The sequence below is a fragment of the Dendronephthya gigantea genome, unplaced genomic scaffold (assembly GCF_004324835.1).
Source record: "Dendronephthya gigantea isolate DGI-Jeju-01 unplaced genomic scaffold, DenGig_1.0 000060F, whole genome shotgun sequence".
Lineage (NCBI taxonomy): Eukaryota > Metazoa > Cnidaria > Anthozoa > Malacalcyonacea > Nephtheidae > Dendronephthya > Dendronephthya gigantea.
The window spans coordinates 1,201,235-1,220,265 of NW_021163070.1; the positions used below are offsets into that span (position 1 = coordinate 1,201,235).

Consider the following 19,031-nt stretch of genomic DNA (forward strand, 5'->3'; position numbering starts at 1 on the left):
ATAGTGGGTGGGTTAACGACGGAGTGCGTACATTTACATTTCTTAAAAACAAAGAGAAAAGTTATTCTCTCGTCAGCAAGAAACGAAGCTCCGAGGATGAAATGTCTCAATCACACTTTCTACTAGTTAGAAAATATTTTCATCATCGGTAATATCCTGGTTTTAAGAAAATAATAGCCTATGCAAGAAACTTCCGAGACCAGATTTGTAACGATATAGTTTTTCTTCAGTACTTCTTCACGGGAGCAATTCACGGTATTAAAGGGGTTAAACACGGTAACGCTAAAAAAGCCACACACAGTTATTGTCAGACAAAGCCGTCTGTCTTAGAAAAGGCCAAAAGGAACTTAAATTTGACTGCAGTTAGATCAGTTGCTGCTAACATAAATGACATTGGTGGAGTTAGGCATGCAAATAGTCCTGCTGACATTATAATAACTAAACAGTTGCACGACATGAAGTACAATCAGTCTAAGTCCACCCGCAAACAGCCACACGGGAGCGAGGATGAAATTTCCGATGTTATAGATATGGGTCAAAATGAATTTGGGTTTATAATACGAGAAATAAAGCAGTTTCCTGAACCATTGATCGTTTTGGCAACAGACGAGCAGTTGAAAGACTTAGAACGTTTTTGCTGTGATGACGCAGAGTTCGTAACAATGTCAGTAGACCCAACTTTTAAAATTGGCAAATTCAACGTGACACCGATATCATTTTGAAACTTGACTCTTTCTATCGATTCCGAACGTACATTTTGCCCTATTGTTATGGGACCGCTACTTGTGCATTTTTCTAAAACTGAGGAAATTTACACAGCATTTTTTCAAACACTTTTGAGATTAAGACCAGCACATTCATTTTTAAAAGTATATGGAACCGATGGGGAAACAGCACTTTGCAATGCACTGGGAAAAGTATTCCCGGAAGCTATATCTCTTCGATGCTTCAAGCACATAGAATCCAACATAAAAATGAAAATTTCCGAGCTAGGGCTTTCAAAGAACGAAAGCAGATTATTGGATGATATTTTGCATGGGGAAAGTGCCCTACTTCAGATGGAAAGCTGTGCACAATTTGACAATCTTTTCACAGAATTAGAAAAAAACTGGGCAGTCTTAGATATATCTGGAAAGTTTACCCAGTACATCAAAACACTTGTTCCAATGATGAAAACATCAATGATTGCTTCAGTACGCACTAGAGCCGGGTTAGGATGTCCTCCTTCGCGATACTACACGAACGATTCCGAGTCTAACAACTTCAGAATAAAGCATTGGCTCGGGTTTAGGGAACTATCGATACCAAAATTTATTGAAGAATTAGCATCCTTCATTGAAGCAGAGAAAAATGATGCCCAAAAGGCTTACTGCAAATTTAGCGGGAAAATACTTTGTTAGACTGGAATTTCGAGGACAACTGCAGTGTAAAGAATACTTCAAACTTTCAGTTAATCAAAAAAGTGCATTTCTTAAAAAAGCATCAAACATAAGCATGACAGACTTGCTTTCGTTTTCAAAAATTCCAAACGAGGTTAATACAGCCCTTGCAAACTGTGGAGTAATCTCCGTTCCCTTTGATCCAAACAGGAATTAATATAAGCAAATTTACTTTAAAAAATATATGGTCAGTGCAACTAAGCTTATTCAAAATTCGCAAAAGGTAATTTTACCTGCACCCTGCTTGACTGATAAAATAGCAAAATATTCTGTTTTAAAGTCAATGCGGTCACTGGAAGACACACAACTTGTTACCTATAATATTGACTTGGGCATTTTTTCATGCAATTGTAAGTACTACGCAGTTCACTCCATCTGTAGTCACACAGTCGCATGTGCTGAAATAAATGATAAATTAAAACAATTCTTAAAATGGCACACAGAAAGCAAACAAAAAACAAACAAACACAAGCAGGCCACTTATAGTTTAAACCTGAAATGTGTAGGACAAAAAGGAAATCGTCCGCGAAGAAATTGAAATGTTCCACGTGAGAAATTACTGTCAAGGTCTGCTTCGTCTACTTTTGCTCTAGGCTCTTGCCCACAATTAGAATCGCACAACACTCACTTTATTTTGAAACAGCTCCATGGTACCCTAATAAGAGTTTGTTATGGGTGTAAACAATCGATTCGAACCCCACCATCTGTACCTCCGCCACCTTTTGATATTGTGCTAGCAGCTAAAGTAAATTACTCCTTTTCACATCCAACCACTGGAAATCTTGTACTTAAAAAAGACTGGAAGCATTTCCATTTTATGAAGGCTTGTATCCAAGACTATGATAATGCACTACATGTATGCAACCTTATCAAGCCTAAATTGTTGCAAGTCCATTGGGATAAATTAAAAAATGAGTTTGGGTTATAAAAACAGTTTCAGTAACTTTTTATATACTAGTATTCATTGCGTTTTATACTTTAAAAGGTTTTAGGCCCGAACTGTAAATTAAGGATATTCTCTCCTAGAAATCGTCAATTAAGGTCAGCACATGAATGGACCGCCTCTGTTAATTGTTGCGTTAATGGACACTGTACTGTGCGTTAAAATATTGTTAGTAAACCTTGGTGTAAAGTTTGAAAAAAAAAATATATATTTTGCAAGAAGAACATATAATCATGTCTTGTAATAACAATACAACCTTCCGGAAAGCAGATGGCTTTGGCTATCGAGCTTCGTTTTCATGTTTCACACTTACCTTAAGCCTTTCTGTGTTGTTCTTTGTGACCTGTTTATGTGATCATGAGTGCTTAATAGAAAATGTATTAGGCCTTTATGAGATTATTTCACCTCCTACTGTACAACATAAAGGCTCTAAGCTAGAATTTATTTTATGAAAGCGAGGCTCTATAGCCAAGTGATGTGCTTTCCGGAAGGGTGTATTGTAACAGTTTATGGTAACGCATATATCTAATATCAAAGAAGGTGTTTCCTTTTATGTCATGATTCTGATTTCACAGAAATTTATGTGTAATGGTGGGTCAAGCGACCTAAAGACTACCGAAATACTCGTTTGGGTGTTCACATTGGTCTTACTTTTTTCTGTAGTTATCGATTTCAGGAAACGGGACGACGAAATATAAATTAAATTGACAAGGAATTTCAAGAAATTCAGTGATCTTTCGAGCCTGGACGTATTTCATGTTTCCCGCGAATTTCCGTCGGTTTCCGTCAGTTTCCGTCAGTTTCCATCAGTTTCCGTGGGTTCTGCGATTTCGAGATGCCGTATTTAGGTACATATTTATGATTTCAGGGGACTGTTTCACTTTGTTCATCTCCTTTGCTAAGGCACTGCAATGCCGTATCATTATTGGTTCAGAGTAGGTTGATTCAGTACTGGATTGTAGTAAATATACACACACATCTATTTTAGTATTCCCCCCACCTGACATTTGTAGGATTCATGATAGGCCTACACAATGATTAAAGGAATTGTAATTCTGTAACCTACCACAAATTTCATCTATTTCTTTTTCAATTTCTTCATTGTTGATAGGCACTGCCAGTGTTGCCTTGGGGGTACTTGTGCGTGTTTGATCATGTTTTAAGCTTGGGGTATTTGGGCTGGCTTTTTTACTCTTGCCCCACGCTTCTTTTCTACTGGCTTCATATTATACAGTCTTTTCTTTAATTGTTTAAATAAAACACCCTGTAGAAATATATACAAACAGTGTTTCAGAATTGCATACTCTTTATTGGTTGAATAATTTATTCACAGTGCATTATGCTCTCAGAATTCCATACAATTTATAACAATATCAACAGCATGATATTTGAGCTTTTCAACTAAAGGACTTGGTTAAACATTGTTTATAAGAAATAGGTATCAGAAATATTTATATTCCTTTGTCTTTAGGCAAATAAGTGTGATTAATAAAAGTGAGTAATTGCACTTACATGTTTAGTTGCAACCTCGTACCCAGGGTCTTTACTCGTGGGGAGAAAAGACCCTGGTTGCCGCTGGTCACATGGCACCCAGATTCTGGGTGCTAAATTGATATTTTCCTGTGGGAGGGGTGGGAGAGGAGCGTACGTTTGTTATCGGAAAATTTTCCTCATAGTATTGTGTTTTGTCCTTCGCAAAAATAAAAAATATAAATAGTTCACGCTTGAAGACTTTGCGTTATTGCAATTCAATAACACTGCCATGGCCTCAGAAGAATGGAGTATTAAGTTACATGTTAATCATGGAATTAGATCAAATTTCAAAAGAATACTCATTCAGTTTTCGCCAATGGCTAGTAAAGGCACGCCAAAAAAGTACTACAAGAATCCATCTAAATTGTCGGTCAATATCTCGCGCTGCAGACTCTGTAATTCTGTTGGTGATTCGAGGCACTGTAAAGGTTTGTTTCGGGACTCTAACGTCGCGATTTTACGTGACGTTGAGACTATTTTCGGTGATAAGTTGCCACAAAGTAGTAACCTTCCGCACTTGATCTGTTGGCCATGTGAGAGAAGACTAAAAACTGCTATACTGTTAAAGAAAACAATTTACCAAATGCAGCAACAACTACAAGAAGAAATCCATGCCAAACGTTGTGTTGAGATATCGCCGTCGGTCGATAAACCAGCACCCAAAGTTCGAGCAACTGGGAATACGTGTCGACACAGTATTGATTTTGACATCGCTGCCTCTGAAAGCGCAAGTCCTACAACATTACCTTCACAAGTAAATGTCTTTATTTTGCGCGTAATGCTGTTTAATTCTAGTATTTTGATATTTTTCGTGTGGAATATTTAGCGCTATTAATGAGGCGTGATATTCACAAATGATTCATATTTAATCATGGTCATGAATAATAAGATCTATATTTGGTTCATACTTCATAGTAATTTTAATTTATAGTGAAATGTTTCGAAATTGATATCTTTTAAAATATATTCTAATTTGCCCATTTAAAGGAAGGTGAATTATTGGATTTGGCTAAGGCAAATCAAGAATTGATTGAGGTTGCCAGAAGAAGTGAACCATCTGTTCTCAGGCAAATATCCTATGATGGTATGTCAGATGAGGGTTGGATGTCAGAAGTGTTAGAAGAGATGGCAACCAGATGTCCAGTTGTGAACAAAATACTGCTATCTCTGATGGAAAGCAGCATCTATCCAGGGAAGAAGTATCCTGGCATCTGCTTAATTTATGGCATCATAATGTTCTTAAGATGCCATGAATTGAGCAGAATTGAGAGGATAAACTCGGTTTTGTTGGTACAAGGTCAAGCATCTGTTAATGTAAGTCATTTTCATGTCCAAGTAATTTTTTGTGTTGTTAAATATGTTATGAAATATGAAGTAATCTAAATACTTGATTAAGCCCTCTCATCAAAACTATATCCATATTGGAGCCACATCAACAGCATGATCATCCCAGGTGTTGGTATGATCTCCTTTAGTGATTCGAAGCACAGGTCTTTAACATCTTCATTAGTCAATCCACCTTCTACCAAAATTCAAATACAACAACTTTAGTAACAGTTAATACTATAATAGTTAGAAAGCTTTATTCAGTATACTAGAAGAAGGGCATATGACCCAACACACTTCTTGTATGTAACTTCAAAAGTTCATGTCTAACATATCAACTATACAAGCTATAAATTATTATATAGTATTATCTTATATTACATTTATCAAGTTAAATCTAAATACCAAGGAGGCAGAAAATAGCTTGTATCGATCGAAAGCATTTATAAAATTTAAAAATTAAATTGCTTCGCCTTTTGTTAGTTTGATTATTGACACACTGGAACAAGGGTGCCAAGTCAGCCAACTGAGATGTATTCCTTGACAGCCTTGTGTTTACTTCATACAAGCGTTATAATATGCTTTAAATCACTAATCATTGCGTTTGCACTGGTAATACCACTGTTTAACTATTAAACATTACTATTTTCTAAAATGTGTCAACGCGGCAAATTCAAAATATTTCGCTGGCATTACTGCCATTTACGTTCGAGCATGATGCATGAACTATTTCACGCGTTTGTTCACGTTTGAAATGTGACGTTCTATAATTAATTCTGATGCTTTGTCCAATGAAATTAACAAGTTTGAGGCATGAACTGTAAACAAATATGACGTCAAAGAAAACGTTTCGGCCACATTTTGGCGCGTTTGGTAGCTTCGTTTAGCAGGTTTTTCACGTTAGATCCTGGAGTCATACAATGGAAACGTTTAAAGTTAATAAGTTCGGAAGAAGCTACATGTCAGGAAAATCTTTATCCAAAGATTTACGCATGCAAGTAATTGAAAATATATTAGCTGAAGGGGGTGACCGTTCGACAGCTTATATTCCTGTCAGATACGCAGAGCTGTCTCGTAAATTACGGCTATCACCAAATACAGTGAAAAGTGTATGGCGTCAGTATTGCCAGGAGTATCGTGTAAATCCCAAACCAGCCGGAGGTTTTCGGTGGAGTAAGCTGGACCAAGACGATCTTCAACTAATAGAAATTTTAAAAATTGAAAAACCATCAATTTCTTATGCCGAAATTATTCGCACGGTCGAAGAACATGGTGGTATAAATGGTAAGGAAATTAGCATAGCTTCCATTTCGAGAGCCTTAACATCTGGTCGGTTGCCTTCTGGATTAGGATATTCCCGAAAAAAATTAACGAAACTGGCGCGCGAGCGCTTAACACCAGAAAACATAGTATATACCCAACTGTTCATCGATTATTTGAGTTCAAAAGATCCTCGAAATCTGAAGTTCTTTGATGAAGCAGGCATAAAGTTACCTGACGTTGGCGGAAGAAGTTATGGACACAATCCTGTTGGTACGAGGTGTGTCGAGGTGGTGAGGAAATGTCAGTCCCCCAATACAACACTAAATCTTTTAGTTTCACATAACGGGCCACAATACTACAACCTGTTCAGAGGCGCAACGAATACTGTTCGTTTCCTAGAGTTTTTTGAGGAAGCGTCGAATGCCACCAATGTCGTCACGGGCCGGCCGTGTTTACAAGTTGGAGACATTATCGTGATGGATAATTTATCATCTCATCATTACGAAGGAGGTGAAATCCTTGAAGATTGGTTAAATGAGATGGGCATTGAACTGATATACACTCCATCATACTCCCCAGATTTAAATCCGGTAGAACTTTGTTTTAGTAAAGTAAAAGGTGATCTTAATGGTTATTTGTGTGATCTTGTCAATACAAACACACATTTAGCGGCGATGGAAGCGGTAGAGAATATAACTGCCCAGGATATGAAAGGCTTTTATGAAGCCACGTCATATTTATTTCTTTGACTATGTGCCGAATGACAGTAAATGTATGGGCGTGGACTGTTTATATTCGGTAATATTGCGTATATGATATATATGTATTCTGAAATTTACAGTAAATTCATAGAAGTAATAAACAATGTCTACATTTCTATGGTAATTCCCTCAGTCAGTGTACAGATCTTGAATCAGAATTTTTTAATAGGTAAAGACAGCTACTGGTTTACAATGTAAAAGCCGAGTTTCTGTGGTCACAGTAGTTATTGCCTTTGAAAAATATATTTTTTAAGAATTTATATTTTATAACAAACATCAGTATGATAAAATATTTCCTGCAAATCCTAAGGAAAATTCTATAGAAAATACTGTAATAGAAACTTAGAAAAACTTAGAACTGTGATTAGAAACTTTGTGTCTTTGGAAGGTGTTTACATCAGTAGCACAATTTGTTCAATATAATCGACATATATTGGGTTTAGGATTGAGTAAAGAAACTTCGATTGTGTAAACCGGCCTTATGTAAATAGGTGTAAATATGGATATTTTAGAACAAAACCATTTGTTGTAAATGTATTAAAATGTTAACGAAACTGTTTTATATTAATATAAACATTAAAACATGAACAATTAAGCCTATTGGCACTTTACTCAATGCAGGTAAATTCTAGAGGTTTTAAAGGTTCTTAATTTCGAGTGGAATTATACACACTTCAAATTCAAGCCAGGAACAGTTGATGGAAAAATGAGTCAAATATAGGTCATCCGGCAGGAATCGAACCTACGCTTTTGCGATGTGTGTCAGTGGCAAGAGCATTGCACCGGCATCACAAAAGCGTAGGTTCGATTCCTGCCGGAGGACCTATAGTTGACTCATTTTTACATCAACTGTTTGTTCCTGGCTTGAATTTGAAGTGTGTATAATTCCACTCGAAATTAAGACCTTTTAAAACCTCTAGACTATATACATAATATGTGTCCATACTGAGTCAAATACATGCATGCAAAATAGTTATTTCCAACCGTACTATTGTCACTGAAAAAAATCTATTTTAAACCCAACTGAAAAGGAACATATATGAACGAGGAAGAATGATATATATAACTATTAAACACATGCACGTTCATTCATCAAGAATACTGGTCGGCCGAACGTCTCCAGAGTTTTCGTGCATATTTACTAGTATAGCTGCAGCATCATTCTCGGCAATGATTTCATTGCCATCCTCAGTGTTTATTTCGACGTCTTCGTTGCGTTGTAATGGCGTTGGTGGTAATGCTGTATTTATAGGAAACTGATGTAAATTGAATGCCGGTGTTTCAACGCGATGTCGATGAAAATATGGTTGCATGTATGGCGGCAGGTTCGGATATATGTTCATGGACATAGCTAATGCAGGCGACTGGTAATTTTCGAGTACAGCCGTCGCTGTATGATGACCAATAGGGAACACATTTTGTGCCAAATTTTGTGAGCAACTCATTTGGGGCGTGCTTCGTAAACTTTCCCTCATCACAATCGCAAGTTGCTTGTGTTCTTGAGACTCTGTTTCTGGCGCGGTTGCCATAATAGATGAGGTTGTACTTTCGTCGCATGGGTTGTCTGTTGTATCACTTTTGTCTGGAAATCGAATGCCATATTTTCCAAGGTGAGGTTTGAAGGGATTTTCACGCTTTCGCTTACCACTTTGACTTTGTTTTGCTCTGTGATAGCCGAGTGAAGAGTTCATATTTTCAGAAAGAGCGCTTTCCAGTATTTCAGAAATATCCTGTTTTGCCGGTAAACGGCCTCCGAGGTGCTGTTTGCAGTATTGCTCCACTGCATAGACATGCTTTCTTAATAGGCTCCAATTTTTTTGCCCATTGACTAAATAGTCTTCTTTCTTCGCCTGAAACAAAACGCATTCTAGTTTGTTGGAGAGTGTGTCTTTTGACTTCTCTATTGCAGATTTTTTATTGTCAAGTTCTACTTTAAGTTTGGTGAGTTCCATTTCATGTTTCTTTATTTGGCTGCGAATTTCTCTTGTATTTGTTTCCCCGCAGTGGAACTTTTCCTCGCCACATTTAAAAACGGACGAACATTTATCTAAGTCGCAAGTGCGAGCTGTATGGCCTAGGCGAAGGTGACAGTTTCTACAGATGTTTCCATCCATCTGGTTTGATTTGACCCGATTAATTCTTCTAGAAATGTCATTCTTCTTTTCTCGTAGTTTTGTAATTAACACCTGCTTTTCTTGTATTTTTTTCTCCGTATTTAACACGTATCTTTGAAGCGGTGTTTTCCCTTCAAACAAATCGTCATTGCTGTCAGTGTCATCATCAGAATAATTTGATAATTCGCCATGAAATTGTTCATCAAACGTATCAACAGCATTACTCTTGCCTGTTGATAGTTTAGGCTTAGAACTTTGCACTTTGCTGTATTCGAGTGTTTTCTTCGTTTCAGTTTTGTCGATACTTGGAGATGAGCCCTCGAATACCCTTAGTTTCAAACAACGTATTTCTGTCCCTGGGATATTTTTTTGCCGATGTTATTGCAACACGCAAACATAAAGCATCGCCGCTGTTCAAAACAACGTATTCACCCTCGTCATTTTCATATTGAAGGCTAAAATCCATGAACTTTGTTTTCGGTATTTCTCGTTTAATAGCATTTGCCAGTTGTAAGTAATTGCTAGGCTGCTGTACGAAAAATACTCTTCGAGTTTCTCCAATTTGCACTTGCACTTGAAGATCTAGTTCCGTATTGTGACTATTGTCCATCTTAAAAAATAGGTACGCAATGCGTACATGTGGGTAGCCGTAAACATTAACTGCGATAAATCTGTTTTGTATTCAATGTCAAACGACAGGCCGCTATAGTAAATATCAACGAGTAAATAGCGAGTAAATATCAACTGATGCTTAAGGCCCTGTTACACGGTGCAATTTTTCTTGCAACTTGCAATACAATTCTTCTTTTGAGAGATGTAAATTTGGCAACTACCGAACTTTTGTCTTTATTACACTCCATGGCGTTTCTTACACTTACATTTTGAAGCCTCTTCACTAATTTACATCTCTTTAAAAGTAGAATTGCATTGCAAGTTGAAAAATTGCACCGTGTAACATGCCCTTTACTCTTACATTCTAATGGCTTATGCCAAACAAAACGGCAAAAATGCCCTATAGTTAGCTAGTTGAATACAGTTATAACGAAGTCGATTTTATTACACAATCTATACATTATAATATTTTATTGTATTAAATGCATTTTACTACAGATCAAAACATATATAAAAGCATATTTACAAGAGATAGGAAATGCATATTTTTTAAGCAGAATAGTTGGAGAATAAAAAAGAGAGTAAGGTTCCAGAATGGTGGCACGAATGCTTGGATAACATAGCTTAGTTTAGAAGTAGAGAAAGAAGATTTCAGACGTTTTCAAATTATTTTGTTTTGATGTCCCTTGATTATATCAGCATGTCTTTGTTACATACAACATTGGTTATTTTGTTGATCAATGAATGTTATACAAGTTAATAAATGTTAGAATTGTTATTGCTCCAGTAAGATTATAATTTTAAGGCTTGTTTGCCAAAGTTTATTGACAATAACAATCTGTTATCACCATTATAACTAAGCTGATAGTGTGATTTCATAGATCCAGAAGGAAGGTACAGGTGGTTTGCAATGTTGATTACAGATAACTTATCAGCATGGAGATAATAGCACTAGTTCCTAGGTCCAATAAGACTGCATGGCTTGTTTGCAAGTTTCACTGACAATATCTTATCACTGTAGTAATCAGTCCGACAATCAGGCAACATTGAATGCCACCATTCATCATTGATATAAACGTGTATTGCTGCCTTTATACCAGGAAGGCATGTCCTAGGACCTGGATTTCCCTCCACATCATTTGAAAGTCTCAGTAATAATGGCACATAAACATTGTGATTGTATATAATTTGAACATACCATAAGCACAATTCACTGTTCTTTTGACTCTTAATCAATTGGTTCTTTAGATATGGCAAGCAAAATACATTAATATAAAACATTTACAGTATTTGATTCCAAATCTTGCCATTCAGACGGCAGAGACTGTTTTTACTGTCTAGAAAATTGTGGTGTGAACCAATCCTGGAGCGATGAACTTCAATAATGATGCCCATATTTGTAGCCTTAAACTTAATATTTTGTTTGAATATATCAGCAGAATGGCTGTCGTTTCATTTATATGTACCAGCACAATGGCTGGTTTCAATTTCAATACCTGCACTATGGCAAGGTCTAATTTTAATACCTGCACAATGGCAAGGTTTTTGCTTGCCATATCTCAAGAACCAATTAAGAGTCAAAAGAACAGTGAATTGTGCTTATGGTATGTTCAAATTATATACTATCACAATGTTTATTTGCCATTATTACTGAGACTTTCAAATGATGTGGAGAAAAATACAGATCCTGGGACATACCTTCTTGGTTCCTACTACTCAGTAATACACGTTTATATCAATGATGAATGATGGCATTCAATGTTGACTGTCGGACTGATTACCACACTGATAAGATATTGTCAGTGAAACTTGCAAATAAGCCACGCAGTATTAAAGATTTGCACGCTCATATAATCCGATTGTGATCAAAATTGCTCAACCACAACGTTGACTTTACCTTGACTTTTAATTATATAGAAATTTGTCAAAACTCAAAGCAGCCCTTCGAATAAAATTCGGACTAAACATTCACAAAATTTTCCGAAAATATTGACAAACGCACGAACAGTATGTTCGTCACCTTTCGTTTATCCGACGAAAGCCGAAGATTAACGACAGACGTACGTATACCCACAGACACTTTTTCAACTACATAGTGGTTAGCCACGCATGCGCAGTAGTGGCTACCCACAAAAATGTTAGAACGTGGAAACCTGCCAAACGAAGCTACCAAACGCGCCAAAATGTGGCCGAAACGTTTTCTTTGACGTCATATTTGTTTACAGTTCATGCTTCAAACTTGTTAATTTCATTGGACAAAGCATCAGAATTAATTATAGAACGTCACATTTCAAACGTGAACAAACGCATGAAATAGTTCATGCATCATGCTCGAACGTAAATGGCAGTATGTAAACATGGATCATGAATCCATGACGACAGTGATGACGAGCGGCAGAATCGCTTATTATTTAAATTTTCAATACATTCTTACCCATGAGATTCTCAGCAACCTCTTGATCAATCTCTCCGATCTTTTCCAGCAAATCTTGGGACATGATGCACAGCAAAAATTTATATAAATGCAATTTAAAAACAAATTCAAAGTTATAGATGCCCGAGTGCTGTAATATTTCAACTAAATGACACACGTGGCACGAATCGACGCTATACCAAAATGCATTGCCCGAAATTGTCATGCTTCCACTACAATATCACCATTCACCGATTTGTTCAATTCACTGGTTCAATTAGCCAATTCGCCGGCAATTCTTGAATCGATTGTAAAGTTTATATTATTATATTACATTATGTCACTGTAGAATATGTAGGATAACATATTCATGTTACTAAGTAATTTAATATGCATGATTAACGTTACTAGGTGAGGCATCTGGTATAAGCATGTTGTACAATTTAGAAATAAATACTTTTTTACGTAAAGCCGGTGTCAACAACATGGTGTCAGGTGCGGGATCTTTAAGAAATTAAAAAATATGGCTGAATCGTATTTTCATAAACCTGGTCCGCTAATATTCTATGGAAATATAGCTGAAAATTGGAGGCGTTTTGTGCAAGAATACGATGTGTTTATTGCGGCGGCTTGTAGCACAAAACCAAAGAAAACCCAAGCATACATTTTGCTAAACTTGGCCGGAGGAGAAGCAATCGAACGAGAGAAGTCATTTACGTATGGCGAGGACGAATCTAAAGAAGATCCTGAATGTTTAAAGATGAAGTTTGGAGAATTGTGTAATCCACAAGCGAATGTAACAATGGAGGGGCACAAATTTAACACCCGAGTGCAACAGCGTGGTGAACCGATTCAATCGTATGTCTCCGATTTAAAGAATAAGGCTAGTACTTGTGAGTTTGGTGACTTGAAAGATGAAATGATTAAAGATCGGTTGGTTTGTGGAATTGAAAATGACAAGCTGAGACGAAGCCTGCTACGAGAAGACAAGCTAACTCTTCAGAAAGCGATCGAACTCTGTCAGATAAGCGAACTGTCTGAACAACGAATGAAAGAGCTGATGACTGCATCAGAAGTGCATGAAGTAAAGTATCCATGGCAAAAAGATCACGGAAGTCGACAACAACGACAGCTACAGAATGGACAACAGCAGCAGCAAGTATCTAGTCATAGAAACGAAAGTGGCAAGTTTCGACAAACGGCAAAATCGAGAGGCGATCAGCATCGACAGAGGCCATGTTCGTACTGTGGAAGCGTGCACAAACAGCGAAACTGTCCAGCCTATGGAAAGAAATGTCGTGCGTGTGGTAAATTAAATCACTTTGAAAGAGTTTGCCGATCAACTACGACTCAACCGATGAAACATAATCAACAAGTAAACACATTAACCGAAGGAAGACAAGGCATTCAACCGTTTCTTATTGAAATGTTACGTGCATATAATATACAAGCAGTTAGTCATGATACATTAAGCATTACAGTTGAAGTGCAATCAAAGCCATTGAAGTTGAAGGTAGACACAGGAGCTAAATGCAATGTGCTGCCAAAATATATTCTAGATTTGTTGAATATTTGCAATAAGATTGATTACACTAAGAAAGTTGAGCTAATTAGTTACAGTGGAAATGCAATACGCACAATAGGGCAAATACACCTTTCTTGCAAATACAATGGTGAAATTTATAATATATTGTTTCAAGTGATAGATCAGTCCTTTGAGCCATTAATAGGTTTACAGAGCTCACTTGATTTGAATGTGGTCACTATAAATAATGCAGATTCAGTACAACAATCATCTAATTTAGAAACATGCAAGACACATGTTACTCATACAGTCATAAATAAGGCATATATTGAGGAATGTTAAAAGGATGTTTTTGGCACGGATCTTGGTAAACTTCCAGTGGAATATCGTATGAAGCTAGATCCTGATGTCAAACCGGTTATTAGACCACCAAGACGAATCCCTGTGGCGATGCAAAATAAGGTCAAAACGGAGTTGGAAAGGATGGTAAAGATTGGCGTATCCTCTTTCGTAGCGGTGAAGAAGAAAGGAAAAGATGAAATCAGATTATGCATCGATCCAAAAGATCTTAATCTGGCCATTCAACGGCAACATTATCCAATGAGAACGATTGAGGAGGTAGCGGCACGAATGCCAAATGCAAAGTTCTTCACAGTTCTAGATGCTTCCAGTGGCTTTTGGCAGATTCCCCTGGATTACGAATCATCGCTGAAGACAACGTTCAATACACCATATGGTAGATATCGCTTTTGTCGTATGCCCTTTGGAATAAAGTCTGCGTCAGAAGTATTCCAGAAAGCGATGGATCATTTATTAGAAGGCTATCCATGTGAGGTCATCGTGGATGATATCCTAGTTTGGGGAACAACTGAAGCGGAGCACGACGAAAGTCTCATTAAAGTCCTTGATAGAATTCGAGAAATCAACTTGAAGCTCAAATGGGACAAATGTAAATTCAAAGTGAAAGAAGTTGGATATGTTGGTCACCTCTTAACTGGAGAAGGATTAAAACCAGATCCAGAAAAAATTCGTGCAATCGTAGAGATGAAGACGCCTGAAAATGTGAAAGATTTACAGCGATTTCTTGGCATGGTGCGTTATCTTTCGAAGTTTGTTCCACGTTTGAGTGAACTTGCTCTACCGCTACAAATCCTAACGCATGTAGATACACCTTGGGCTTGGGATGGTGTCCATCAGAGAGCCTTTGACAACCTCAAAAGTGCGATTAGTTCTGCACCAGCCTTACCGTTCTATGATGTGAGCAAGCCAGTCACACTAACGTGCGATGCATCGTTTGGCGGTCTTGGAGCTGCGTGTTTGCAGGATGGTCTACCGGTAGCATATGCTTCGCGATCATTGACCAAAACAGAACAGAACTATGCTCAAATTGAGAAAGAGCTTTTGGCCGTAACATTTGCATGCAACAAGTTCCATGACTACATTATGGGAAAGAATGTGACGGTTGAATCTGATCATAAACCGTTGGAGATAATTATGAAGAAGCCTTTGTTGACGGCACCAATGCGGTTACAACGAATGATGCTACAATTGCAGCGATATGATTTATCATTGGTTTATAAGAAAGGATCTCAGTTGCACATAGCAGATATGCTATCTCGTGCGCAGCTAAGTCAAACTTCGCCTGCAGATAGTTATGAAGACTATGAAGTATTGACAGTGCAACCAGTTGGATCACATAAAATGGCTGAGTTACAGCGAGAAACAGCTTTGGATCCTACATTGACGACTCTGGCAACAGTAATACTTCATGGTTGGCCAGAAAATATGAATGATGTTTCAAAAGACTTGAAACCATATTTCAACGTCAGAGATCAATTAGCTACGAGAGATGGTGTTATCTATAAAGGTGAAAAGGTCGTGGTACCGAAGTCACTTCAATCTGATTATTTACAGCGTGTCCATTTGGGTCATGCAGGTATCGAATCAACCAAAAGAAGAGCTCGAGATATCCTGTACTGGCCTGGAATGAGCGAAGATATTGAAAGGCTCGTCCGTGCCTGTTCTGTGTGTAATAGTTGCAAATCACATCAACAACGCGAGCCTCTTAAAATGCATGATGTTCCGGAAAGACCATGGTCTCGTGTGGCTACAGATTTGTTTTATTGGAATGGGAAAGATTATGCAATGGTCACAGATTCTTTTTCCGGTTGGATTGAAATAACTAAGTTGAGCAACATCTCTTCAAGAGCGGTGATTGAAAACTTAAAAGAAGTTTTTTCAAGATTTAGAATTCCAGATGTGCTTTATTCGGATAATGGTCCACAATATTCCAGTGAAGAATTCGAAATGTTTTCTCGTGAATGGGGTTTTGGTCACGTAACAAGTAGTCCATACTATCCACAAAGTAATGGTCTAGCGGAAAGGGCAGTACGTAGTGCTAAAGAGTTGCTGGAGAAATGCAAAAGAGATGGAACGGATATAAGCTTAGCTTTATTAAATCAGAGAAACACCCCACGAGATGACATTCTTGGATCACCTGCGCAAAGATTAATGTCGAGACGATTGAAATCTGCGCTTCCATGTTCTGACAACTTGCTGAAACGCCAGCAGTTTAATGACTTGATAGTTAAAGATCGTTTGAGTCAAAGAAGGCAGCAACAAAAGAAATTTTATGATAAACAGACAAAGTTTCTACCAGCGTTGGAAAGTGGGGATGTAGTGCGAATGCAAACACCAAAAGGTTATGATCAGCTTGGTTTTGTTGTGCGTCCTGCAGAAGAACCAAGATCATTCGTGGTCAAATCACAGGGCTAAGAATATCGAAGAAACAGAAGACACACCAGAGCAAAAGCAAAATATCGAGCAGAACCCAGCAATTGGAGAAATTCCTGAATCATCTAAAAGATCATTAAATACTGAAGGACAAGAGAAAGAGAAGTACTCTAATGTAGTGGTAACCAGAAGTGGACGTATATCTAAACCTAACCCTAAATATAAGGATTATTTGAAATAGAATTGAACATTATTAACTAGCATATTATTGGACAATTTGAACTTGAACAGTATTTATTTAGAAAACACTAAAAAAAAAAATTAGAAAACACTAAAAAAAAAATTAAATAAGTAGTTTAAACAGTTATGCTCTTTAAACTTAGGTATGTTATAGATTATAGCTATTCATTGATAAAAGAGAAGATGTAGAATATGTAGGATAACATATTCATGTTACTAAGTAATTTAATATGCATGATTAACGTTACTAGGTGAGGCATCTGGTATAAGCATGTTGTACAATTTAGAAATAAATACTTTTTTACGTAAAGCCGGTGTCAACAACAGTCACCATGGAAAGACTAGGCGGAGAGAGAAAAACAACAGAACCTTGGAATTGCCGTTTATGTAATTCGTTCCAAGCTCTAACGTTACGGATATTGTTGAGACATTTCAACGTTGTCCATGCAAACGAAGTAAACTTTCGAGTAGTGTGTGGCATCGACGACTGTTCTGCAACATTTAGAGTTTACAACTCTTTTTACAAGCATGTTTTAAAGCATCACAAAGAATTGTACGACAACAAGCTCCTGGTTACCGATGAAAGAATTGAAGATGCGCACAATCACGCAGATGAAAATGATGAGTGCTCTGTTTATGATTCTACTGCTACATGTGAATCAAGTGATAGCAGCCTTAGCAGCGCTGATTTTGAAAATGAATATCATATTAATAAAGAGCAGGTATGCATTAGAACATTTTTTGAACAATTTATACATAATTTTTGTATTGGTTAATTTTCTGTAATCACTATATCACATAACTCTGCTAGTCATAACAGATGTGACAAATCATACATTAATAATAACTAATTGTGAATGTTTGTATGGTTCAATTAAAAACTTTAATTTAATGTCTGTTCTTTGTGCTGACTCTATTACTTATATCTTGAAAACAGGGATAGCAGTGACATGTTCAGAAAAACGTCACCTAAGTTTTTATTTCTTATAATTTGCTAATTGCCTATATATTTTTTTCAAGGACTTTGATATAGATATCAAAAGGAGTGCAGCTTCTTCTTTACTGAAAGTGAAAGAAAGAAATAAGATACCCCAGGTACAGTTACTTATCTTACACACCCTGCTACTACTTATATAGCCAGAAAGTAACCTTATTTAATTTTATTTCCATTTCAGGTTGCAATGGAGTCTATTATGGACAGTACTGAAACTTTGATTAAACAAGTTGTTAGCTCTGTAAAAAGCGATGTGCTAAGAGTTTTGGAATCTTGTGATGAAAAAGATGTAGTAAAAGATTTATTTGAGTCCTGCCCTGATCCATTTGTTGGTATTGAAACTGATGCGTCGCAGTCCAAATACATCAAAGAAAATTTCAATTATGTCCAGCATAGAGTTGTGCCACTGGGATGCAAACTTTCAAGGAAAAAACAGGGACCAAATAGAGTAATTTGTGAGAAGGAAGAGAACTTCATTTACATCCTTGTTCTTCAAAGCCTGAAGCAGATGCTTTCAAATGGGAGAATCTCATTGATGGTTACACAAAAACCCAAGTGTTGTAGTCAGGGTGTGTTCTACGACATACAAGATGGCCAAATTTACCAAAGTGATGAATACTTTAAGCAGCATGAAAATGCCCTGTCATTAGTTCTATATCATGATGAGCTTGAAGTGTGTAATCCTATTGGCAGTAATGCAGGTACTAGTTTATTTTAAAGCTTATTATTACAGTTATTGCTCCATGTATGCATTTCGAGCCACCTGTCAAAAAAGGTTGATGATTAGGCCATTAATGCCATATGACAAATTTATTCCCATTTAAAACATTATGCCCAGGGTCCATGATTATTTAGTAGCCTTGCATTCTTTTGCTTGTCTTTGTATAGGTACACCTAAGCTGGACATGTACTATTACACAATTGGAAACATATGTCCAAAGTTCAGATCAAAAAGATGTGCTGTTAGATTATTTGCCATTGCTAATGCAAATCTTGTAAAGAAGTATGGTATTGAGCCACTTGATGATTTGCAACTTCTATACAATGGTTAATCAATAGAGATCAATGGCATGGAGAAGGTCATCTATGGTAAAGTTCTGATGTGTACTGGTGATACCCTTGGCCAACATTACTG

The 19,031-nt window shown here is 37.0% G+C and overlaps 1 protein-coding gene across 1 annotated transcript; it reads left to right on the forward strand.

The window, feature by feature from the left end:
• The first annotated feature begins 14,319 nt into the window (after positions 1 to 14,319).
• LOC114530166 (uncharacterized protein K02A2.6-like) lies at positions 14,320 to 16,704 on the forward strand. The gene has a single exon (XM_028551747.1). The coding sequence runs from the start codon at positions 14,320 to 14,322 to the stop codon at positions 16,702 to 16,704; it is 2,385 nt and encodes a 794-aa protein (XP_028407548.1).
• The last annotated feature ends 2,327 nt before the right edge of the window (positions 16,705 to 19,031 follow it).